Source organism: Cervus canadensis, chromosome 18, assembly GCF_019320065.1.
Source record: "Cervus canadensis isolate Bull #8, Minnesota chromosome 18, ASM1932006v1, whole genome shotgun sequence".
NCBI classification, from domain to species: Eukaryota; Metazoa; Chordata; class Mammalia; order Artiodactyla; family Cervidae; genus Cervus; species Cervus canadensis.
In genome coordinates this window covers 29,497,429-29,522,981 of record NC_057403.1, presented here as the reverse complement: position 1 = coordinate 29,522,981, position 25,553 = coordinate 29,497,429, and the positions used below count along the sequence as shown (strand labels likewise).

Below are 25,553 nucleotides of genomic sequence, written 5' to 3'. Positions count from 1 at the left end.
TATTAATATAAATTGTTGTATTGACTTTTCCCCTTATGGAGACAGAGACTTTGATTCTGAATTTAATATTTTAATTTTTTTTGAAATATTTTAATTTTAATCCTAGTGAGTTTGTTAGGTTTGAGTTTTGAGGTTCTAAGAGAGCTGTTGTGGTTTGTTTTTATGAGAGCAGGAAAAAAAGATTATTATTAATTTCTTATTAACTTGGAGTTATATTTTCACTCTGTGGCTAGGTGGGTAAAGAATCCACCTGTCGTTCAAGAGACACAGGAGATATGGGTTCAATCCCTGGGTCAGGAATATCCCGAGGAGAAGGAAAGGGCAAACCGCTCCAGTATTCTTTCCTGGAAAATCTCATTGACAGAGGAGCCTGGTGGGCTACAGTCCATGGGGCCACAAAGAGTCTGACTTGATTTAGTGACTGAGCGGAATTACACGTGTTTTCAGAAGTCTGTATGTTAGTAGTGTAACGATATTATCAAAACAAGGGTGTTTTTTATAATTTTGAAAAAGAGCCATTTGTTAGCATGAAAATATGAGAAGAGTCTGTCGTGGACAATGGAAACAACTGTAAATATTTCCTCTACACCCATGTTTCTTAGTCCCCTCACGTTGCTCCCCTGCTCTGTGTTAGGTATCCTGTAAATCATACAGCAGAGGTGATTTACAACAAATTCACGTTTGTATTTTGGGTTTTATTTCATGCTTTAATCTTGAAATGTATTCTTCCTATCAGAGTCATGTGGTTTAACTTTTCTAGCGGAGTCTCTCCAGCATCCGTGGGCCCAGGGTGCAGGTGACCTCAGGCCAACCAGTAGGATCCTGGGTGAGTTTTCCTCTCTTGTTCCTTTCATTATAAAAGAATACTCTTAAGTATCTTAGGACTGTAAGAGTTGTTTATAAGGGCTGTGGTAATTCTGTCTCTCTTTTTCCCTTAATTTAATGGGACCAATTTATGCTGTAGTTGCTGACAAAGATAATTTGCCTTGTAGTCTGTAGGATTTTGCTGAACCTAACAGGCACTTGTTTCTGTGTAGGACTGATTTATTCCAGCCCAGCCATAGACCAGTGGCTATTATTTGTCATCAGAATATACCTAAGGATTTGATTGGTTTTTATTTTAAGCAATAGGATGAGTAAAAATAAGAAAGAGGCATTTGTGAAACCAGATCTCTCCCATCTTTAACTCCGTGTCTCCAAGTCCTTGAATGAGTTGGAGTTGCTGGACGAGGGTGACACTTGCTCAGCTCGCCCTCTGTGGTGACTGCTCTGTGCTCACCCCACGTTGGGGGTGTGTGTGCCTACCAGTACTGCAGATAGAGCCATAGTAAACCTCTACTGAACTAAAACTTTTAAGTGCGTGCTCAGTCGTGTCCAGCTCTTTTGCAACCCTGTGGAGTGTAGCCCGCCAGGCTCCTCTGTCCATGGGATTCTCCAGGCAAGAGTACTGGAGTGGGTTGCCATTTCCTACTCCAGGGAATCTTCTGGACACAGGAATCAAACCCATGTCTCCTGCATTGGCAGGCAGGTTCTTTACCACTAGCGCCTCCTGGGAAGCACCACCTTTGATGTACCTACTTATTAAAATTTTACAGTCTTTTTTCTCCCAGTTTTTCAGGTGTGAGGGTGTGTCTTATTTCTTAAGAAATAAGATTCTGCTGTACAAATGTGTATGTGGTGTTTTTCATCTCTCTGTAGGTTAGCTTCATCCAGTGTGATGTGGTTTGAGGCTGTGGACTCTGCCATGAGACTGTCCGTCTGCCCCCTCCTCTGGCACAGGGAACATCATTCCCTGCTGCTGGGTTGGTGAGATGAGCTCTCTGCGTGCAAAGTTTGTGTGGCAGACTTGGGCGCATGTGGCCCCACCTGCATTCTGGTGTGCCTTATAGGAAGCATCGTGTGCCATAGGAATTCCTGCTAAATGGAGCCCATTACTGATGGGGATGTTATTTCCATTCTTGTTTCTTCCGATTCCATGGAAGCAAGAAAAATACCAGGCATTTACGTTGTGTTTAACCACTGCACAGCTTTCCATTGTGTAGAAAACTAGGAGGGACTTTTGCTTCGCGGCATGTGAGATCATACTTCCCTGACCAGGAATCATCCCCATGTCCTCCGCACTGCAGGGACGAGGACACTGGCCCACCAGGGAAGTCCCTCCTAGTTTTCTTTATTACAGTCAGTGTTGGAATTAACCCTGCATATCTTTGAAAAGGAAAAGTTTGATGGTAAACAAAAGAAAGCTCATATGAGATGTGACCAGACGATCATGTAGAAAATTATTGGATGTTATCTAATCAGGCAAAGATTTTTTTTCCTTTTTAATTTTTGTGAAAAGCTATTTCAATTTCAATTATATTTTTATTAAATTTTGATACTTCTCTTTGAAGTTTCTTCAGTTCAGTCAGTTCAATCGCTCAGTCGTGTCCGACTCTTTGCGACCCCATGAATCGCAGCACGCCAGGCCTCCCTGTCCATCACCAACTCCCAGAGTTTACCCAAACTCATGTCCATCGAGTTGGTGATGCCATCCAGCCATCTCTATCTTCTGTCGTCCCCTTCTCCTCCTGCCCCCAATCCCTCCCAGCATCAGGGTCTTTTCCAAGAGTCAACTCTTAGCATGAGGTGGCCAAAGTATTGGAGTTTTAGCTTCAGCATCAGTCCTTCCAGTGAACACCCAGGACTGATCTCCTTTAGGATGGACTGGTTGGATCTCCTTGCAGTCCAACGGACTCTCAAGAGTCTTCTCCAACACCACAGTTGAAAAGCATCAATTCTTCGGTGCTCAGCTTTCCTCACAGTCCAACTCTCACATCCACACATGACCACTGAAAAAACCATAGCCTTGACTAGATGGACCTTTGTTGGCAAAGTAATGCCTCTGCTTTTTAGTATGCTGTCTAGGTTGGTCATAACTTTCCATTCCTTACTTTTTCAAAAATCAAAGTTCAGTGCTTTCTAGCACTTGGCTAAACAGTCAAATAGTGCAGAAAGTCTGTAAAGGAAAGTAATTTTTTCTTGTCCAGCTTCTTCTCACCCAGGCTCCTTGCTTGAGGTAAACCTTTTTTTTTTCTTAGCTATTTATTTTGGCAGTTATCCCTTAAGTTTTAAAATACCTGTGGTTATTTTACTTTGTCCATGCTTACGCATTCTGGACCCTGTCCTGAGTTCTGCAGTGGTTAGCTATCACACCCCTAAGCCACACATCTTCAGACACTGTTCTAGGGATTCACCAGAAAAGGAATCAAAGTCTGTTTTCATGGAGTTTTCTTTTATTTTCTCAGTAAACTTTTGTTTTAGAATGATCACAAACTTCCAGATAAGTTGGAGAGCATTACAGAGAACTTGTTGCACCCTAAACCACATGAGAGTAAGTTGCCGACTGGAACGCCCCATCTCTCCCCAGTACTTGAGTGTGTTTTTCCTAGAAATAAGAGTACTTTGAGAAACATTCACAGTATAGCCATCTACATCAGAGGTTACCGTTGCTACATTGTGATCGTCTGACTTTCAAATAACCCCTGTAATTTTGCCAGTCATCACACTGATTCCTCTGGGGAAGGAAGACGCAGCTCAGCATCAGGTGGAGCATCTCCTCTCCTCCCTGGGTCTGCAGCAGTCCTCAGTCTTCCTGGACTTTTCTGACTGTGGCACTTTGGCGGATTATGAACCTGTTATTTCGTAGCATGTCCCAGTTGTGGCAGATGATTTCCTGTTTCCATTTTCATTGATTTTTGTTCTGAATTTAATTTTTTTTGTCTGCTTTCTTTACCTTTAATTTGCTCTTTTTTTTTAGTTTTCTAAGGTGGAAGCTTATATTATTAATTTAAATTTTTCTTCTCTTCTAATACAAACATTTAATGCTGTCAACTGCCCGTCACTGAATCCCATAAATTTTGATAAGTTGTATTTTTATTTTCATTTTGTTAAAAACATTTCAGAATTTCTGTTGATATTTCTTCTTGATCCATGGATTATATAGAAGTGGGTTGCTTAATCTCCCAAGTATTGGGGGATTTTCCAGCTCTCTTGTTGTTACTAAGTTAGTTTAATTCCGTTGTGGTCTGATAGTGTACTTTGTACAATTTCCACTCTTAAGTTTATTTAGGTATGTTTTATCTGGACTCATTAGAAAAGACCCTGATACTGGGAGGGATTGGGGGCAGGAGGAGAAGGGGACGACAGAGGATGAGATGGCTGCATGGCATCACCGACTCGATGGGCATGAGTTTGAGTAAACTTCGGGAGTTGGTGATGGACAGGGAGGCCTGGCGTGCTGCGGTTCATGGTATTGTAAAGAGTCGGACACGACTGAGCGACTGAACTGAACTGAACTATATGGTCTACCTTAGTGTCAGTTCCACTTGAGCTTGAGAAGAAAGTATCTGCTGTAGGATGAAGTCATCTGTAGATACCAATTCTGACCACTTGAGGTGGTGCTGTTGAATTCTGCTTTACCCTTACACTGATTTTCTGCCCGCTGGATCTGTTCATTTTTGGTAGAGGGCTGTTGCTGTCTCTAACTGTAGTGGTATTCTCGTCTATTTCTCCTTGCAGTTTTATCAGTTTTGCCTGACATATTTTGATGCTTTCTTGTTAAGCACATACACAATAAGGTCTCATATGTCTTTTTGAAGAATTGGGTTCTTTATTACTGTGTGATGCTTCTGACCTTCATATTTTCCCTTGTTCTGAAGTCTGCTCTATCTGAAATTAATACAGATACTTCAGCTTTTTTTAAGCTATAAAAATTTTACTGAAGTACAATCGATGTATAATATTATTTGTTTCAGGTGTACAACATAGTGATTCACAATTTTTAAAGGTTATATTTCATTTATAGATATTTTAAAATATTGCTTATATTCCCTGTACTGTACAGTATATCCTTGTAGGTTATTTATTTTATGCATAGTAATTTGTACCTCTTAATCCATTGCTGTTTTTTGGAACCTCCCCACTTCCCTCCCCCTACTGATAACCACTAGTTTGTTCTCTGTATCTATGAGTCTGTTTCTTTTTTGTTAAATTCACTAGTTTTATTTTTTTTTTTAGATTCCACATATAAGAGATATCATACAGTATTTGTCTTTCCCTGTCTGACTTAATTTCACTAAGCATAAATCCATCCATGTTGTTGCAAATGGCAAATTTTCATTCTTTTTATGGCTGAGTAATATTCCAGTTTGTGTGTGTATGTATATACACACCACATCTTCATTATTTGTGTATGGCTAGTTAGATTGCTTCCATATCTTGGCTACTGTGAATGATGCTGCTCTGAACATGGGGTGCATGTTTCCTTTCAACTTAATGGGACCACATATTCTTTATCCATTCATCTGTCAGTGGACATTTACATTGCTTCCATGTCTTGGCTGTTGTAAACAGTGCTGTCAGGCTGAGGTGCGTGTATCTTTTTGAATTACCATTTTCTCCAGATACACACCCATGGATGGGATTACAAGATCATCTGGCAACTCAGTTGTTAGTTTTTTAAGGAACCTGCATGCTTTTCCCCGTAGTGATGCAGCAGTTTACATTCCCAGCAGTATACGTAGGTTCCCTTTCCTCCATACCCTCTCCAGCATTTATTGTTTGTGGACTTTTAATGAGGGCCATTCTGACAGGTGTGAGGTGATACCTCATTGTGCTTTGTTAAAGTTCATTTCTAATCGGAGGATAATTGTTTTACAGTGTTGTGTTGATTTCTGCTGTACATCAAGATAAGTCAACCTGAGGTGTACATGTGTCCCCTTCCTCTTGACTCACTGTGCTTTTGGTATGCATTTCTTTGGTGATTAGCAATGTTGAGCATCTTTTCACATGCTTGTTGGACTCTGTATGTCTTCTTTGGAGAAAAGTCTATTTAGGCCTTCTGCCCATTTTTTAATTGGTTGGGTTTTTTTGATGTTGAATTGTATGAGCTGCTTGTATATATTTGGAAATTAAGCCTTGTCAATCATGATGTTTGCAAGTATTTTCTCCCAGTTGTCTTTCTGTTTATGGTTTCCTTTGCAATGTAAAAGCTTGTAAGTTTAATTAGGTCCTGTTTGTTTATTTTTGCTTCTGTTTTCCTTTGCCTTGGGAGACTGACTTATACAAATTGCTAGAATTTGTATAAGTATTTGTCTTTTATTTGGTGTATTTAGACCAACACCATTTAAAGTGATGATTGATTTAGTTAGATTGATACCTGCCAAACTCGTTACTGTTTTCTATTCATTGCCTTTGTTTTTTATTCTTGTCTTCCATTTTTTGTCATTTATAGCTTTAGTTGAGCATTTTACAGAATTCTGATTTCTTTCCTTTCTTACCACATCAGTTTGCTTCTTTTTTCACTTTTTTAAATGAGTACCTTAGATATTGCAATATTTACAACCAGTCCAATCTACTTTCAGATAACACTGAAACACTTTGCGGGTAGTGCTAGTGCCTTATAATAACAAAGTATTCATAATTCCTCCCTCCTGGCCATAATGTCATTGTTATTCTTTTCATGCATATGGGTATGTGTGTAATAAATGTACAATTACTTATTTTATATGTATATGCATAAATAATGAAATACTTTGTTGCTATTATTTTGAACAAACTGTTATCTGCTATATCTGTTTTCAAAAAGAAAGACTTAAATTTGCCTTGACTTATTCCTTCTCTAATGTGCATATCCTCAAGTCCAGTGATTCTTTCCACAGATGAATACAGTCTACTAAGTTCATCAAAGGCATTCTTCATTTCTGTTAGTGCTTTTGATGTCTGGCATTTCTTCTTGATTCTTTCTTATAATTTTCATGTCCCTGCTTATATTACCCATCTATTTTTGCATATTGTTTGCTTTTTCTATTAGAACCTTTAGCATATTAATCATTTGTTGTTGCTGTTGTTCAGTTGCTAAGTTGTATCCAAGCCGGGTTCCTTGGTCCTCCACCATCTTCCAGAGTCTGCTCAAATTCATGTCCATTGAGTCTCTGATGCTATCTAACCTTCTTATCCTCTGCTGCCCTCTTCTTTTGTCTTCATTTCCCAGCATCAGGGTCTTTTCCAGTGAGTCATATCTTTACATCAGGTAGCCAGAGTGTAGGAGCTTCAGTTTCAGCATCAGTCCTTCTAATGAATATCCAGGACTGAGTTCCTTAAGGATTGATTGGTTTGATCTCCTTGCAGTCCAAGGAACTCTGAAGAGTCTCCTCCATCTTCACAATTTGAAAGCACTAGTTCTTTGGTGCTCAGCCTTCTTCATTTTCCATCTCTCATATCTGTACATGACTTTACATCCGTACATGGAAAAACCATAGCTTTGACTATATGGACCTTTGTCAGCAAAGCAGTGTCTCTGCTTTTTAATATGTTGTCTTGGTTTGTCATAGCTTTCCTTCCAGGGAACAAGTATCTTTTAATTTCAAGACTGTAGTCACTGTCTGCAGTGATTTTGAAGTCCAAGAAAATATGTCACTGACTATTTCTACTTTTCCCCCTTCTATTTGCCATAAAGTGATAGGACCAGATGCCATGATATTAGTTTTTTTTTAAATGTTGAGTTTCAAGCTATCTTTTTCACTCTCCTTTTTAACTTTCATTAAGAGGCTCTGTAGTTCCTCTTCACTTTCTGCCATTAGAGTGGTATCATTTGCATGTCTGAGGTTGTTGATATTTCTCGCAGCAGTCTTGATTCCAGCTTTTGGTTCATCCAGCCTGGCATTTTGCATGATGTACTCTGGATATAAGTTAAATAAGCAAGGTGACGATATATAGCCTTGTCATACTCCTTTCCCAATATTGAACCAACTCATTGTTCTATATTCAGCTCTAAAGGCTGCTTCTTGACCTGCATACAGGTTTCTCAGGAGATAGGTCAGGTGGTCTGGTATTCCCATCTCTTTTTTTTTTTTCCCCATCTCTTTAAGAATTTTGCATAGTTTGTTGTGATCCACACAGTCAAAGGTTTTAGCATAGTCAATGAAACAGAAGTAGCTGTTTTTCTGAAAGTCCTTCATTTTCTCCATGATCCAGTGAATGTGGCAATTTGATCTCTGGCAGCTCTGCCTCTTAGAAATCCAGCTTGTACACATGAAAGTTCTTGGTTCAACTACTGCTGAAGCCTAACTTGAAGGATTTTAAGCATTACCTTGCTAGCATGTGAAATGAATGCAGTTGTGTGGAAGTTTGATCATTCTTTGTCATTGTCCTTCTTTGAGGTTGGAATAAAAACTGACCTTTTTCAGTCCTGTAGCCACTGCTGAGTTTTCCAAATTTGCTGACATGTTGAGTGCAGCATTTCAACAGCATCATCTATTAGGATTTGAAATAGCTCAGCAGGCATTCCATCACTTCCACTTTGTTTGTAGTAATGCTTCCTAAGCCCCTTGGACTTCACGCTCCAGGATGTCTGGTGCTAAATGAGTGTCCACACTAACGTGGTTATCTGGGTCATTAAGACCTTTTTTGTATAGTTCTTCTGTGTATTCTTGCCACCTTTTCATAATCTCTTCTGCTAGGTTCTTAGCATTTCTCTCCTTTATCGTGCCCATCCTTTTATGAAATGTTCCTTTGATATCTTCAGTTTTCTTGAAGAGATCTCTAGTTCTCCTCATTCTGTTGTTTTCCTCTATTTCTTTGTATTGTTTACTTAAGAAGGCCTTCTTACCTCTCCTTGCAGTTCTCTGAACTCTGTATTCAGTTGGGTATGTCTTTCCCTTTCTCCCTTACTGTTTGCTTCTCTTTTTTCCTCAGCTAGTTGTTGAGCCTCTGCAGACAACCTCTTGGCCTTCTTGCATTTCTTTTTCTTTGAGATGGTTTTGGTCACTGCCTCTTGGACAGTGTTACTAACCTCTGTCCATAGTTCTTCAGACACTCTGTCTGCCAGATCTAATCCCTTGAATCTGTTTGTCAGCTCCACTGTATAATCATAAGGGATTTGATTTAGGTCATAACTTGAATGGCCTAGTGGATTTCCCTACCGTCTTCAATTTAAGCCTGAAATCTGCAATAAGCATCTCCTGATCTGAGTTGTCCTAAATTTCTGGTCTGCCAGTTTCAGCATCCCTGCTCTAACTCTGATTCTAATTCTTGTCCTGTTTCTTCAAATTGTCTCTTTTTTTGCTTTTTGGTATGCCTTGCAATTTTTTTTTAAAATTTAAAGCCAGACATGATATTCTGGATGAGAGGTGGGCCTTTAGAGGTACAGTTATAAAGTATAGAGGGAGGGGAAGCATCCTTTAAAGCTGTGTTTAGATCTGCATCTTTTTGAACCTTTGCATCTGGGTTGTGACCTTCACATGTGCTTTTCAGACCTCCACCTCTCCTCTTTAGGAGGGCTAGGATGGCCTGAGTGGGTGGGGGAAATATTTCCTTTCCCCCAAGGCAGTTAGTCTCTGATAAAGCCTGGGTAGTTCAATTCAGTTCAGTTGTGTCCGACTCTTTGCGACCCCATGAACTGCAGCACGCCAGGCTTCCCTGTCCATCACCAACTCCCGGAGCTTACTCAAACTCATGTCCATTGAGTCAGTGATGCCATCCAACCATCTCATCCTCTGTTGTCCTCTTCTCCTCCCACCTTCAGTCTTTCCCAGCTTCAGGGTCTTTTCCAATGAGTCAGTTCTTCGTGTCAGGTGGCCAAAATATTGGAGTTTCAGCTTCAGCATCAGTCCTTCCAATGAATATTGAGGACAGAGTTCCTGTAGGATTCACTGGTTGGATCTCCTTGCAGTCAAGAGTCTTCTCAACACCACAGTTCAAAAGTGTCAGTTCTTTGCCACTCAGCTTTCTTTATAGTCCAATTCTCACATCCATACATGACTACTGGAAAAACCATAGCTTTGACTAGATGGACCTTTGCTGGCAAAGTAATGTCTCAACTTTTTAATATGCTGTCTAGGTTTGTCATAGCTTTTCTTCCAAGGAGCAAGTGTCTTTTAATTTCATGGCTACAGTCACTGTCTGCAGTGATTTTGGAGCCCTCCAAAATAAAGTCTGTCACTGTTTCCACTGTTTCCCCATCTATTTGCCATGAAGTGATGGGACCGGATGCCATGATCTTACTTTTCTGAATGTTGAATTTTAAGCCAACACTCTCTTCTTTCACTTTCATCAAGAGGTTCTTTAATTCTTCTTCGCTTTCTGCCATAAGGATGGCGTCATCTGCATATCTAAGGTTATTGATATTTCTCCCGGCAATCTTGATTCTAGCTTGTGTTTCATCCAGCCTGGCATTTTGCATGATGTACTCTGCGTATAAGTTAAATAAGCAGGGTGACAATATACAACCTTGATGTACTCCATTCCCGATTTGGAACCAGTCTGTTCAGTCCGGGTAGTTCAGGCTCTGGTTAGTTTCTCCTGAGGGCAAACCTTGCTGAGAACAGAATGCACTGGCATATTTCAAAAAGGTTAATTTTCCCCTCCCCCTACCAAGCCTCAAGGGGATTTTTATATGATCTTCACTATGAGAAGCTGTGGAGTTCCAGCAGGTGAGAATCACAAAGTGTTGGGAGTCCTCTTGGAATTGTTCACTTACTCTCCCGCACTAGCTTCCAGTAGCTGGTCAACTTACAATTCAGATTTTGCTTCTCTGGTGTTAGGTTCTATGGAAATTTCTGCTCACATCAGTTGTGATTATCTGTTTCTCCAGTTGTAGGTGAGAAGGTTTGCCCTGTGGCCTCATATTTTACGTCAGATATAAGAGTTGTTATTTTTCACTTGGGTTAGCTGTTTACTTACTGTTATGATGGAGTGGTGAATTCCAACCTCCTTACATGCTGGGATAGAAACTGGAAGTTAAATTGAGCTTTGAAATGTAAGATTGCTAAATAGAAGATGACAGCATTATTTCTTCTTGGAGATTCTAATCACTTTTCTTCTTCCTATTTATATTGTCTATCTCTGTTGACTCCTTAAGTTGTTCAAGATTCTCAGTTGAGTATTCTATATCTTTTAAAACTTATTGAGACTTGTATTATGACTCAGTATATGGTCTCACTTGGAAAAGGCTGTTGGATGTACTTGAGAAGAATGAATATTGTGCTGTTGTTGGGGAAAGTGTTACATAAATATTAGTTATGTCATGTTGATCAATAGTCTTGGTCAGGTCTTCTCTGTTTATGATTTTTTTTTGTCTACAGGTCTATCAGCTACTGAAGGAGAGGCATTGATATCTCCAACTATACAATTGTTTTATTTATGTCTCATTTCCATTCTGTTAGTTTTGCTTCATGTATTTTGAAGCTGTCACTTAGGTACATGGAAGTTTAGAAGTTTTATGTCCTCTTGATGAATTGATATGTGTCATTATTAAATGACTCCTTCTTTGATCTGAAGTCTACCTTGTCTCTTCTGGGCTATCATCTGAAATATATGTAGTGGCCTTTCCAGCAGTTGCTTGGGCTTCCTCGTAACATGATGGCTGGGTTACAGAAGTGAGCATTTAAGAGAGCAGATCGTAAGCGTATGACTTTTTTGTGCTCCAGCTTTGGAAGTCACATAACATCACGTCTGTGTTTCTAAGCCCACCCAGGCTTATGGGAATGGAGTATGAGCCCACCTCTCGTGGGAGAAGTGTGAAAGTCACATTGTGAGAACAGCATGTGTGTTGGGAATCATGTTCTGGCCTCCTTTGCAAAATAGAGTCTGCCAATTTGGGAAAATAAATAATGGTTAAATTTTTAGTAAGCCAGTAAGGAATTTTTTTCAACTTTTTTCCTTTTTCTTTTTCCCAATAAGGATTGATACAAGATTTTTTAATTTAATCCCCTCAAGTAAAGTTTTATACAAAATCTTATGCCATAATAATTTTATGTATTAAGGTTTTATTATGATATCACTTTTTTAGTAAGATCCTTTTGGTCCTGTTTTCTATTTATTTATAACATTTCCTAAGATAATTTTTATTATTATTTTTGTGTTCCAGATAAGACTGTAAAATGTAATGTGGATTCATTGAAAGGTTCACCTGGAAAAGAATCTGAAAAGAAACAGCAGCGCATCTCCTTGAAAGATGTAAATAAGGTGCTGTTTTTAAATGTTCATTAAATATAAAGTTTATATAGTGTTCATTTTAGAATATTCTCCTTTAAAATCTACCAGGAGCCAAAACTGTGGCTATGATAGTTTATTTATGAAAAAAACTTAAGTTTACAAGTTTACTCTGATTCAGATGAACAGGATAACCCCTGTTCCTCCCTTTTCAAGTCCTTGTTCTTGGCCTGCTGACCACTTGACAAAATTGGGTGCATATTCTCACTTTAACAAGGGTATAAATATCTGGAATTGTGGGACACTTTTATAGTTAAGGTCAAGTTTTCCCTGTCCCTCCAGTTCCTTTGACAAGACAGGTGAGAGTAATTCCAGGACGTTTTAAATACTGACTATCTGAAGTCTGGCTACCTGCTCTTTAGACCCTTCAGTCTAGTGTTCATAGTGGTGGCGTTATCACCGATCTCTCCAGTTCTTCGTCTCCTCATAACACATTGCCTGGACCTTATCTAAGATCGTTGTCTATGAGAACAACTCCCAAGGAATTTTGATGCCTCAAGAACACATACGTTGCTAGCGTAAATAGTCATCCTGGAAAAAAAATTTTTTTTTTTTACAGTGTGTTGAATCTTCAGTGTGCTGGCCAACAAAGAGAGGCATAACCATATATGCCAATCCAGACACATCAGCTGCAGGGTATGATCTGAAAATCTTAGTGTAACTGACTAGAGATTTAAGTATAATATTGTTTTATACAGTGTTCAGTAAGATTGATGATGGGAGAATATTCGTTTTCAAAAAAAGAGTGACCCTGGAAATTTTGATTAGGCATGTATTTAAAATAAATACGTTTGACAGCTGGCTAGCAGCACAGTTTCCCAAAAAGTGGTAGTGATTCTGGAGTCTCCTTGTTGACTCGTCAGCCAGAACTGTGTCTGTGAGGCAGCTGTCTTGATGTGAAGGGCGGGTGTATGTGGGCCGGTGGCAGCTCAGGTTGGTGGAAGGTGAAGAATGTTTTCTTATATTCTTGAAGATGAGCTTCCAAGTCTTTGTAACCCTGTCCTCAGGAAAATCCATGTCAGTGATGTTAATGGGAAAATGTGATATTATGCACTTCGTGTATAGTAAAGATCTTAAAATAGGAAGCTTCCATTTGTCCCCTCCTGGACTTTACGCTAGTGTTGTCATACATTGTATTTATGCATTTGTTATAAATGCTGGAATCTGTTGTTGTTCCTATTTAAACAGTCAAGTTTTTCTTTGAGGGATTTGAATAAAAAGAGAAATTATCATGTATTTACCTATGTGGTTATCATCATGCTTTTTACTTTTTGTGTAGATCCGGATTTCCCTCTGGCACCATCTTCCTTTTACTTGAGGGACTTCCTTTGCTATTTCTTGTATATTTCTTCCTTTACTCTTTGTTGGGTCTGCTGGTGATGAACTCTTTCAGCTTTTGTATGTCTGAAAAAACTTTGCTAGGTCGAATTCCAGCTTTCAATTTCTTTTTCCCTGTATTTTAGCGGTGTTGCTTCACCATCTGCCCGCTCATATTGTTTGCAGTGAAAAATCTACTATCATATTTTTTCTTTATTTCTCTGTTTGCAGCATGTCTTTTTCCTCTGTTTTTAGGGTTTTCTCTTCATTGCTGGTTTGAACAATTTAATTATTGTATGTCTTGATGAAGTTTCTCTTACATTTCTTATGCTTGAGATTCATTAGGGCTCTTCATTTGTATTTTTCTGTCTTTTCATTGGGGCTTCCCCAGTGGCTCAGTGGTAAAGAATCCGCCTGCAATGCAGGAGACCCAGGTTCGATCCCTGGGACGGGAAAATCCCCTGGAGGAGGGTATGGCAGCCCACTTTAGTACTCTTGCCTAGAGAATCCCGTGGATGGGGGAGCCTGGCAGGCTGCAGCCCTTAGGGTCGCACAGAGTCAGACACGACTGCGCTGCGGCTGAGCAGCAGCAGCAGTCTTTTCATCAGATTTGATAAGCATTCAGCTGTGTTAGTCTACAAATATTTTTTCTGCACCTGTCATTTTCTTCCCTTTTGAGATTCTTATAAGACAAATGTCTCTGAGACTCTGTTCATTTTTTCAATTTTTTCTTGCTGTTCTTCATATTAATGATTCTACTGCTCTGTGTTTAATTTAATTGTCACTTCTATTATCTCCATTTTGCTAAGCCCATCCACTGAATATTTTATCTGATATATTATATTTTTTGTTCTAAAATTTTCATTTGTTTTTTTTATAGTTTCTATTTTTGCTGAGAAGAAAATAAAATTCTGATTGTGTCATTTAAGAGTGCTCACCTTTCCTTTTCTTATGGAGCATGGTTATAATAGCTCCTGTAGGGTGTTTTATAATTCACACTTCTGTGGGGTTGGCCCCTGTTGGTTATTTTTTCCCTCTGCAGCTGATCTGATTTTCCTTATTCATTGTATGTTGAGTAATTTTGGATTGTACTCTAGATACTTGGAATATTACGGCATGAGACTCTGGTGTAGAGTCTTCTGGAGAATGTTGATTTTGTTGTTTTAGCGGGAGGTCATCACTCCCTTAAGGTTCAGACCTCAAACTCTGTCTCACTTGCCCTGGGTGGTGATTGTGACACTGTTTCCAAGTCTTTGGTCCACTGCTTTGGGCCTGTTCTGGACACACTCAGCTTGGGATTGGAGTAGGACTTGGAGTGGGTATGGGGCTCCCCCCACCCCCAGCTCTCTATCTCTTTTTATCCCCAGGACTTTTCCTCACATTCACCATTTTCTAGATGTTCTCGCTCCCTGTTCCTCTGACCAGATAGATGGTTTTTTGTTGTTGTTGTGGAGAAGCTACCATGCAGTTCGTGTGACTGGGGCTGCTTATGGAATAAAATAGCAATAGAAATAAAAGAAGAAGAAAAGATGGAAATTTTTCCTCATCCAGTCTCTAGACCACTGGGTCCCCATTTCCTGGTTCATTAGAGGGAGGCAGAAGTTTTCTCTTGAGGTTTTAAGTGACCATATGTGTGATTAGCACCACTGCATGCATCTCCGTGATTAGAGCTGGCCTTGGGGTTAGAACAAGAGGGGAGAGGGCCAGGATTCCTCACACCCTCTGGTCTCAGGCCCCTCTTCTCTGTTCTCTGGCTTGAAATATGTTCAGCCGTCCTCATCTGAAGCTCCTGCACCTGCACTGATGCAGATTCCTTGGTTGTGGAGGGTCCACTGTACTACACTATCTTATATAAGGGACTTGCGCATCCTTGGATTTCGGTATCCCTGGGGCTCCTGGAATCAGTACCCTGCAGATACTGAGGGATGAGGGTAGAGCCTTTCTCGGGTTTTTTGACGTCTGCATCCTCTGCACCATTCTGCAACTTGGGCCACCCTCATGTCAACACCGAGAGATAGAGAAATGTGAAAGCCAGGACACTCTCCATGACTTTAGTGGTTTTCCACATTGGGACTTCCTCCCCTGTAGTTTCATACTTCATCCCGAGTTTCTGGTCGTAATCTGTAAGGGAGAGAGGCTGTAGGGGGCTTGCTCCCTCTTGGCAGCCCGAGGACTGTCAAAATGGTCTTCATACTCAAAGGACTCAGTTTCAGTTCTCAAAGAATTTACTTAAGTTGATCCACTTATTCTGTAGTGGTACTTCTCAAATTTTCTCCCAGAAAATAAAGGTATTTTCAGATTCGTAGTAAATGGATTCAGAAATTTTAGCAAATGTTTTTGATTTTTAGTGCTTCATGTCAAAAGTCAAGTGAGAAGCCACTTAGATCAGCTGAGAAGAAGGAATACAATGAGAAGAATGGCTGTGTGAAGTATGGATTTTGTTTTCTTGGCCTAAATTTTTTATTGAAATAATTGTAGAAAAATTATAAGCAGAAAGAATCTGTATGTGATTTTATTATTAATTTCAAACCTGCATTCCCAGTGACTCAGTGGGTAAAGAATCCACCTGCAGTGCAGGAGACACAAGAAACACAGGTTCCATCCCTGGTTCGGGAAGATCCCCTGGAGGAGGGCATGGCAACCCACTCCAGTATTCTTGCCTGGAAAATCCCATGGACAGAGGAGCCTGGCGGGGTACGGTCCTTAGGGTCACAAAGAGTCGGACACGACTGAGCAACTGGGCACAGCACTGCACATACACAGTGTCTTCAGGCTTTGAGGTTAGTTTTTTCTTTTTCATTTACTAGGGCAGATTGTTCTGTTTAAAGTTTTGTTCTACTATAAATAGTCATTCTCTGCCTCCCCTTCCTGAATCTCTTGTCAAGTGAACAGTTTTATGAAACAAATCAAGTATAGTTGATCTTGTGGGGCTGTTGATTTTATATGGGTTGGCACTTGCTTTCTTCCTAGTTTTCAGATGTTAAATGGATCTACCACCTGCTGGAGAAAGTAGGTATTTATAGTGTGGAACTTGGGACGTTTCTTTTTTTTCCTGTCCTGCCAGATTCACAAAGTACTCACTTGGTAGTAGTTAACAGTAGAGGAATCTCTTCATTTTATACTTGTTTAATCCACAAAGTATTTTTGTACAAATTTTTATGATTTCTTGCCTCACCAGCCTAAAAACACTCTCACATTCCATGTAACTGTGGCTGCTCTGAAGCCATCAGCGTGACAAAGCATCTAAGACAGTTCAGAAGTGGGTAGATGGTACAGTAGCCGCTAACTGGGATGACGGGGGAGAGGGTCATTGACCATATGGCCATCTTGGTGTCCTGACACCCTGGAGGCTGCTGTGTGGCCCTGTGACATCCCAGCAGGAGGGCCTCATGGTGTCCGTGGCCAAGGGCTCTGAACGTTGCCCCATGGAGCCCATGGGTCTTGGGATGGTTGTTCATGCACCAGAGTTGACATCCTCCTACCCAGGCATCCCTCCACCTAATACCTGGAAGTAGTGATGCTCCAACAGGTTATTTTCCTTGAACCAAAGACTTTGTGTTATCCATGTAGCTCATTTCTTTCAGCCTCATGCCCTTTACTTAGAACCCTCTGATGAAATGACATCAATTATTCTATCAGTCTGTTTTGAGTCCCAAAGAACCTTGAAGTAATTGAAGATTAAACAGCAGAAAAGGAAGGAGGCAATGGGTTTCTTAGAAGAAACACAAGTGAGTGATCATGCAGGCTTTCTTCTTGTCCGGAGCAAGTGGTCCTGGGATTGGCACTGCTGTGCAGAGCAGGGCCCAGTGGGGGAGGGAGAAGGGGCAACATGAGACTGGCAGACCCGCCAAAGCCCTTGTGTAGCAATGGACAGGGTGAAACAGAGCAGGCGGTAATGCCATGGCCATGCCTGTAGTTCATGTTACCTCTGTCAAGGAAGATACAGAGTGATAGCTGAACTGAAGAGCACTTCTTTTTCCTTCAAATGATCCCTTTGATTATTTTATAGATTACTGCAGTTTTTAAATCCTGATCCTTTAAGAGCTGATGGAATCTCTGATCTGCAGCAGGTATTGCAACTCCCCATCCAACCCCTGCCGCCAAAAGAAAAAGCTGTTTACTCTTTAAATCCCACCCCTCCTTTCCTCTAAATTTTAGATATAAAGAAAAATTCCTTGCATGGAGAACTTTACCTGAAGATGTACTTTTAGAAATCATCTAATAAATTATTGCTTTAGAGACATGGCTCTTTTTCTGTTTGGGTAATAGATAATCTTCCTTTCATTTTGGTCATTTTGATGGGTTTTGATAAGCATATAAACCTAGGGTTTTACACTGAAACCAGACTCTCATGTCCTCTTCATCTCTGTAAAGTTCTTGGTATTCTATGCTAACACCATTGGGCAGAGCCGTCTAACACCTGTGTTCTTAGTTGCAGAAGCTGAAGTCGTGGTCCCAGCAGACCATGGCAGTTTTGCGAAAAAGGGTTGAGCCCTGCTTGTCCATCGAGACAGCACCACTCTCAACAGCCCTGAAAAAGGTGATGGGATTCATAAAGGAACTCTGACCTGTTGTAATGTAGAGAGATTTTTAATAAACAGTTCTGAGGTTGCATTTCCATAATTTCTTTGCTTTTGAAATTCCCTTTTAAGATTTTGTTATTAATTTCTCATTTAGTCTTAAAGTCCAGGTTAACTTCTTATAAGTGAATAATTCTTTTTGTGGGGAAACCTAAGTGCTTTAGTGAAATAAGTTCTCAAATGTGCCTCTGAAAAGGGCTCAGAAGGAGCACAAGCAGTTGGGGCAGTTAGAATGTTCTCCGCATCCTCTTCAGAATTGCGTTCTAGAACTGTGGTTTCACTTAGATCATCAGTTTAGAGCATCAGTTTAAATCATGTTTATCTGCTTCCCTCTTGATATTGGAAAAAAAAAAGTAAAAAAAAAAAAAAAAACCCACAAGGATGAATAGAATGAGAGTGAAGTCTTTATTGGACAGGAAATTTCTTACAGGCTTTTGGAAGGTGGAAAAGCAGCAGCAGAGGGTGGCTGACCACTGAGGAAGGGGTGACGTGTGGAGGGCACTGACCTGCCCGCCTTGTTTCCTGAGCATCCACAGCCAGGTTCTCAGGAAGGACATTGGAGGCTCTGTTTGGAGAAACTGAATGACCCTTGAGAATAACCTTCAGGCAACGCTGTTGTTCAACCCTCCCAGTAAAAATGCCTGCTTGCTGCCCGTCTCCCTTCAGTGATGGGACTCTGACGTGGTGCTGAGCTCCAGCCTGCCTACAGGTGTAGCCCAGCATTTGGTGTCCTTGATGTGAGCAGTCTCCAGGGATCCTTGGACATTTTGAAGAAAGCCTTCCCCTAAGGAAAAAGGAAAACAAACTCTGAAAGAAACAAACGATGTAGGGAGTGAAAGAAAACATGAGAAAATAGATATCCTCAGAGATAAGAGAAGATATTGCTTGGCTTTAACAATAATAAGTTGCTATAAAAAAGAGAAACAGATAAAAAAGGGGTCTTAGGAATTAAAAATGCTATAGAAAGAAGAAACAGATATGAGAGGTAAAATAGAAGTTAACATCAGAAAGTAGAACAGAAAGATGGAAATGAGGGGAAAAGAGAATTTGAGAATCAATTTGAGGTCTCATATCTGAAAAGGATTTCTAGAAAGAATGATGAAAGAGGGCAGAAAATCCTGAGCATAGCACATGGACACTCCCTGGACTTAATGGATATGGCTTTCTAAATTAAGAGAGTTTGCTGACCACAGACCCAGAACAACTGAGGAGCAAGAACATAGACACATTGCTACGAAGCATCTGAATTGAAAGGGCTTCAGAGATGCTGAAAGCTTCCAGGGAGAAGAAACCCATCCCTGGAAGGGTCAGAAATCAGAAGAGCTTCAGACTTGTCCACGGGTCACCAGAGGAGCACTGACTCCAAAACACTGGTGAAAAGTGACTTCCAACATGGAAGTCTCTGGCCAAACCACTAGTGAAGAGTGAGGATGAAATGAAAGCACTTTCACATGTGCAAAGTCTGAAATTTCCTTCTTCTGTACCCTTTGTTGAGAAGCTGCCAAAACCTGTTCTCCACCAAACCAAGAAATTCACCTGAAAAAGTTATAGAGAAGAGGTGACGTTGCAGGAAAATCCCAGTCCCAGGTGAAGCTGGGGCTCAGGGCTGGGGGATGAGGTCTTCAGAGAACCAACGGGCTGGTGGTGCTTTCAGGCTTGTGGAGGAGCTCGTCCATGTGGCTGGAGAGCTCTCTGGAACATTTGGGGGGGTTCCAGTGACAGTTACATACAAAAATAAGCAAACAGAAGGCATGTTTGTTTTGGGGGATTAAAAAAAAAAAAAACCTTTGCTAGTGGAGCTGATGCACTAGCAGTTTATCAGAAGGAGGATGAGAAACCACACCCTTGCTCTGGTAAGCATTAAACACCTGGTCCTTCAACACACTGCCTATTGGATCCTTTCAGTTTGAAGCCCAGAAAAGCAGAGTCTCTTTGAGCAGGAGTTCACTGCTGGAAAATATCTGGGGGGACTTACTGAGTTAGGTGTTGGAAAATCCCAGATTGAGCAGTGAGTACTTGTTGTTGGGGTAAGGTAAGCAATGAGAAGGGTCTGTTAGCTTTCTGTACTTTATTGTCTTGGTTGTCATTGATGTTTTGTAGGCTCTTCAAAGAAAGAAGTTTCCAGGCCCCAGCCACACTGAATCTTACTCTTGGCCTCCCATAGCACGTGGCTACGACGTGGTGGTCATTTCTCACTGTGGAAATGACCCTTTGTTGTACCTTCCACCAATGCTTACAATTCTGCAAACAGGCGGCTGCTACAAGTCTTTGCCAAGTAGAAACGGAGTAAGTTGAAGACAGTTTTGTTTTTCAACAAAATGGGTTAAAAGTTTATTTTAAACTTGACGCCTGACTTTTGGTTAAGTTTAGGTTACATTAAAACTGAGGACAGAGACTGTCCTGTGAGAAACTCTTCTCAACACAGACACTGATTCTTACCGAGAATCCCTAGTTGTTGGCAGTTGTCTTGAGTCAGGAGAGTCCTGGCTTTTTGTGATGAATATACAGTTTATGGAATTATTTCACTGACTGAATCTAATTGTCACAGCAACCCCTTGAGATGGTCAGACTGTGTGTTGTCTTCACTATTTTATAGGTGAGAAAATTAAGCTCATAAAAAGTCCTTACCTGCTGACAAGTATGACAAGACATGGGATTTGAATTTAGATTATCTTTTAAAAATTTTTATCTTTTTGGCTGCATGAGGTCTTAGTTGTGGCCTGTGGGCTCTTTCGTTGTGGCGCACAGCCTCTCTAGCTGCAGCGCATGGGCTCTTTAATCGTGTGTGGGCTTCCGAGCTCGAGGCCTCAGTAGTTCAGTGTGTGGGTAGTTCAGTGTGCGGGTAGTTCAGTGTGTGGGTAGTTCAGTGTGCGGGCTTAGTTACTCCACAGCATGTGGGATCTTAATTCCCTGGCCAGGGATCAAACCCACATCCCCTGCATTGAAAGGCAGATTCTTAACCACTGGACCATGAGGAAGTCCCATGAATTTAGATTTTCTGTCATCTTGTCCCTATTCACTGTTTTGGAATCCTACTTTATTTTTCCCAAGTGTTAGAATTGGAAAATAGCTGAGAAGCCAGATGGAAAGGGGAGAGGTGGATGTGAGGCTCCAGTGGTGGGGGTGGGGAGGAGCATCCGCTTTGTTGGGGTCTGGCTGTCAGGGAACTGATGAGTGTGATCTGTCTCAGCTCTTCTCCCCAGAGATACACTACGGGTGGTTCCATCACTCATTATAAGGTGAAAAATAGCGGTACAGATTTCATCTTAGAAAAGATACTGGTTTATGTAATGATGCCTTGTGGTTTTATGAGTTTTCTTCAGAAATCTGCATTGTCTGCGTTATGATGTGTTGACTTAATAATATTAAGTGGATGCATTTATGTCACTCAGGTAGCAGCTGACCCCATTGATGAGAGGCAGCTTGTGTTGAGATTGGCCCCTGGCTGGGCCAGGAAGGAATGTCCGGGTCTGCCGCTCGTGGCCCTGCTGTTTTGTCCGTGTCTCCAGGGTCAGCCTGCATTTAGGTGTGAGCCCCGGAAGCTGGTGCTTGCCTGGATCTGCATAACAGAGGCTGTGTGTTCAGGAAGGTGTCGGCAGACAGTGTCCCTTCTAGAGAGAGCCCTGAGGGATAGAGGAGGGCAGGATTCAGGCGGTGCAGCGGGAATCTTGCTCTCCTAAGGAGGAGATGTTAACCTTTTCCACAGCCCTTTTCAGAGGCCGTTAGTTCATCCTTGTGCTTAGAAACAGGCAGTCTGGAGCCAGATCGCCGGGCTTGAAATCCGGTTGCTACTGTGTGTTTAGCTGCGCAGCCTCGGGCAGCTGCTCCCACCTCTCCGCGCCCTCGGCTGCTCCTCTGAAATGAGATAGGCCCTCGCCCACCTGTAAGGGAACTTTACAGATGAAATGATTTTTACTTGTGCATAAGTGATTTTTAGTTCAGACCCTATCAGAAGCTGAGTCACTGTGTCTGAATCCATTCTAATGAGATCGTGTTTTGGCTTTTCTGACCTACATGACAGTGATGATGGCAAAAACAGTAGTGCTTACTGCATACAGGGAGGTGTTCTGCATGCTTTTACATACACTCTCTGTGGTTTTTAACCTTTGTCCAAAATTATATTGAATTTGTTTGTCTTTGCAGCCTCTGGCAGTCATCGTGTGCCCTGGGTGGAAAAAGGCCCAATTTATTTTTGAATTATTGGGAGACTATAGAGCGTCCTCCAGGCCTCTTCATCCTGTGTTGTTAACAATCGGACTCCACAAAGATGAAGCCAAAAATATGAAGCTTCCAAGGGGGTGTAAGCAGCCTTTCCAGGCTATTTGGTTTCCCTAGAGAACACAGTGCAGCCCGGATCAGGCAGACCTGGGAGCCACCCGAACACAGGGCTTGTGTGTTGGCCGACCTCACTTATCAATTATGTATCTGTGTAGGTAGTTAAGGTTTACTCTTGACTTAACATCTGTTTTACTGAAAAAGCTCTGTCTTTTCATTCATTTATCAACTATGCAGTAAACACCTACTGTTTATTTAGTGTTGACTAAAACCCCACCCTGCCTTTCAGGAACTCAAAACCTGGTGGAAACCCAGGTATTTAATCAGAAAATACAGGCCTCTTGTGTACCCACCTGAGTAAGAAAAACAGGTTTTTATTTTATTAAAAGGCATTTCTAGAAAGTGTGTGAAATTTTAGCAAAGGAAATGTTAGAAACACTTGTGGAAAATCTAAAATGTTAACTGTTTTCTTTTAAAATGTAGGCGATGTGATTGTTGCAACACCACATAGTCTCCTGAGACTTCTCCAGTATCAGAGCTTATTATTTCTTAGGCTCTGTCACCTAGTTTTGGATGAGGTGGAAGTATTACTCTCTGAAGCTAATGAGCAAGTAAGTGTGTCTCGTTCATTTAGATGTCATTACTACTTAGAAATATTTACATATATGTATATATAGAGAGAGAGAAGATTGAAAGTCTTTTAGAAATCAGGAAATGTGTTTAGTTGGGAAGAAGCTGGTTAATCTAAAAAAATTTTCCCTTTAATTGCTGTAATTAAGATGAGAGAACGTTTATATGAATTTTCTACCCAATGTTAAAGTGCTTTGAAAAGCAAAAATTCTTTCCTAGGGAGATTTTTCTAAAATACTTAATATTTTTCTGGTTATAAAATCAATAATTTTGTTTTAGAAAATTTGGAAAGTAGAGAATACTTGAAAACTCCCCACATGTGTAGTCTTAACGCTCAGAGGTAATTAGTTGTTCTAATTTAGAGTATTTCCTTCCTTTTTGTAATTCTGGTGTCTGTTGATACATAAAGTTAATATTATCAGGACCAATTTTGTGTGTTAGTTTGTAACTTGCATCCCAGTGAGCAGCATCGTGAGTGTTGCTACTCACTGTGCCCTAGCATGACTGTTACTGGCCACTTAATGTTGAATCCTATGGGCGCAACATAATTTATTTTATAACTGCCTTATATTTGGATATTTAGGATCATTTGTGTGTGTGTGTGTGTGTGTGTGTGTGTATATGGCTGAAGAAACACATCTTTTTTGCACACATTTTTCTTAGGATAAATTCCTAGGAAGGGGATTAATGGATCAGAGGCTGTGAATTCTTAGAAGGCATTTGTTGGAAGCAGTGTCATGTGACAGCCTGGAACATTCCTGTGGGGGCAGTGATGGCCTCAGGGTCAAGTCCAGGCTTTGTTACTTACTGACTGTGGGTCTAGGCAGGGTTCCTGAACTCCTCTAAAGTCACAGTTCTTATTTGTTAATATCTGGACCACTGCCTTGTACACTGGCCCTTCTGAAAGTGTAGATGAATTTGCACTCCATCAGGCAGTGGACCAGAGGCCATACACGCTGGACCCCAGCAGTAGGAGGCCCTGGTCCAGCTTCCTTTTCCAGGTTGCTTGTTACACGTGGAGTCTGATTTACTTGATCTCTGTGTCCTTGACAGTTTGCTAAATTGAGCATTGATTCATACTGGCCATTTGTACCCATTCTTCTATGAGCTGCTGTTTCATTTCCTTTGTTTTCTTTCAGTGGGATTATCTTTTTCTACCTAGTTTGTACAATAGAAGTTTTTATATAAGGCGATTAATCCTTTGTTACCTTTGTTACCCCTGATTCTGGGAAAGATTGAGGGCAAGAGGAGAAGGGGGCCACAGAGGATGAGATGGTTGGTTGGTATTACCGACTCAATGGACATGAGTCTGCGTAGACTCTGGGAGATAGTGAAGGACAGGGAAGCTTGGCATGCTGCAGTCTGTGGGATTGTGAAGAGGTGGACACAACTTAGTGACGACAACAGCAAATTAATCCTTTGTTACCTGTGTTATCCATATATACCCAGATGATGTTTGTTTTAATTTTGTGTATATTTAACATTTTTCCTTTTTAGTTTTTTTTTTTTTTTGCTTTTGCTTTAATGTTTAAAGACTTTCCCCATTCTGAGAACAGAAAATATACACTCTTTACCTTTTATGTTCTGTCAAACTAATTCTTAGTTTCTTTAAAAATAAAAATGAAATTAATTATACTAATTTTTTAGATGTTTGCTATATTAGATAACTTTAAAAAAAACATTGAAGTTGAAGAACGGGAATCTGCCCCACATCAGATTGTTGCAGTTGGAGTTCATTGGAACAGACATATAGAGCATTTAATCAAAGAGTTCATGAACGACCCCTACATTGTGATCATGGCCATGGAAGAGGCTGCCCTCTATGGCTGCGTCCAACAGGTAGTGAGTTGTGGGTGTGCATGATGGGGGCTGGTGAGCACAGGCCAGTAACCTTTATTCACGGCTTAATATTTAGAGATTACTGCACTGATTTCATATACAAACCTGGAATTATGTATTTGAGTTTCTATTGCTTTTTATACCTTCTTCTCTATTGAAATTATGACTTTCCCGTAAAAAGGAAAGCTGGAGCACTGTGAACATTTTAAAAAGTCCCACTGTTTTTGCGTTTCTTTACCAGGTAGTGCATCTTTGCTTGGAAGGTGAAAAAACTTCTACTTTACTCCAGACTCTTGATTTCACCCCAAGTCAGGCAGAGAAGACCTTGATCTTCACCTGTTCTGTAGCCGAAACAGAAACAGTGTGTAAGGTGAGCCCTTCCACACATAAGATGTTTTCATTGCTTATTTACACTGTGGTTGAGTCTTGAGTCAGAGAATTATTGGAATAGTTAAATATTTGACAAGAAAATAAAATTTTATAAATTCAACCTCAGAACAGGCTCTGCCATAAAGCAAACCTGGTGGCAGTGAGAAAGGACAGGGAGGCCTGACACTGAGAGCATCAGAGCCGGGGGCAGCCCGGCTGAGTGAAAAGGATCTGGTTCATGACGAAGTGGCAGCCTCTTCTGTTCCCTCTGTTTAAGAAAATAGAGATGATAACAGTAAAATGTATCATCATTTTAGCCAGAAAAGCCAAATAAATTGGCCAAAGATTTAATCTAATTGTGTATAAATACTACAATGTAGAAACGAGGCCACATGCAAAAGAAGCAGTAGTGCATCCACATTACAGCAAAAATGAACTAGGTGGTGTAGTGAAAAAACCCTTCTTAAATTAACAATAGTACCATAAATTTCATGTGTTCATATACATACCTCT

At 40.7% G+C, this 25,553-nt stretch overlaps 1 protein-coding gene across 5 annotated transcripts in view; it reads left to right on the top strand.

Moving 5' to 3' along the window:
- The window catches only part of TDRD12 (tudor domain containing 12), a 75,940-nt gene that overhangs the window by 24,631 nt on the left and 25,756 nt on the right, over positions 1-25,553 (top strand). For 3 of the 5 annotated variants that reach the window (XM_043435503.1, XM_043435504.1, XM_043435500.1), the window contains 11 exons: positions 737-826; positions 11,906-12,003; positions 12,590-12,666; positions 15,696-15,776; positions 17,357-17,417; positions 17,780-17,887; positions 20,028-20,213; positions 22,071-22,227; positions 22,686-22,813; positions 24,480-24,674; positions 24,913-25,041. In XM_043435503.1, coding sequence (XP_043291438.1) covers positions 737-826; positions 11,906-12,003; positions 12,590-12,666; positions 15,696-15,776; positions 17,357-17,417; positions 17,780-17,887; positions 20,028-20,213; positions 22,071-22,227; positions 22,686-22,813; positions 24,480-24,674; positions 24,913-25,041 — 1,310 coding nt within the window. The remainder of the gene's footprint in view (positions 1-736; positions 827-11,905; positions 12,004-12,589; positions 12,667-15,695; positions 15,777-17,356; positions 17,418-17,779; positions 17,888-20,027; positions 20,214-22,070; positions 22,228-22,685; positions 22,814-24,479; positions 24,675-24,912; positions 25,042-25,553) is intronic. The other 2 variants (XM_043435502.1, XM_043435501.1) reach the window with 2 other exon arrangements.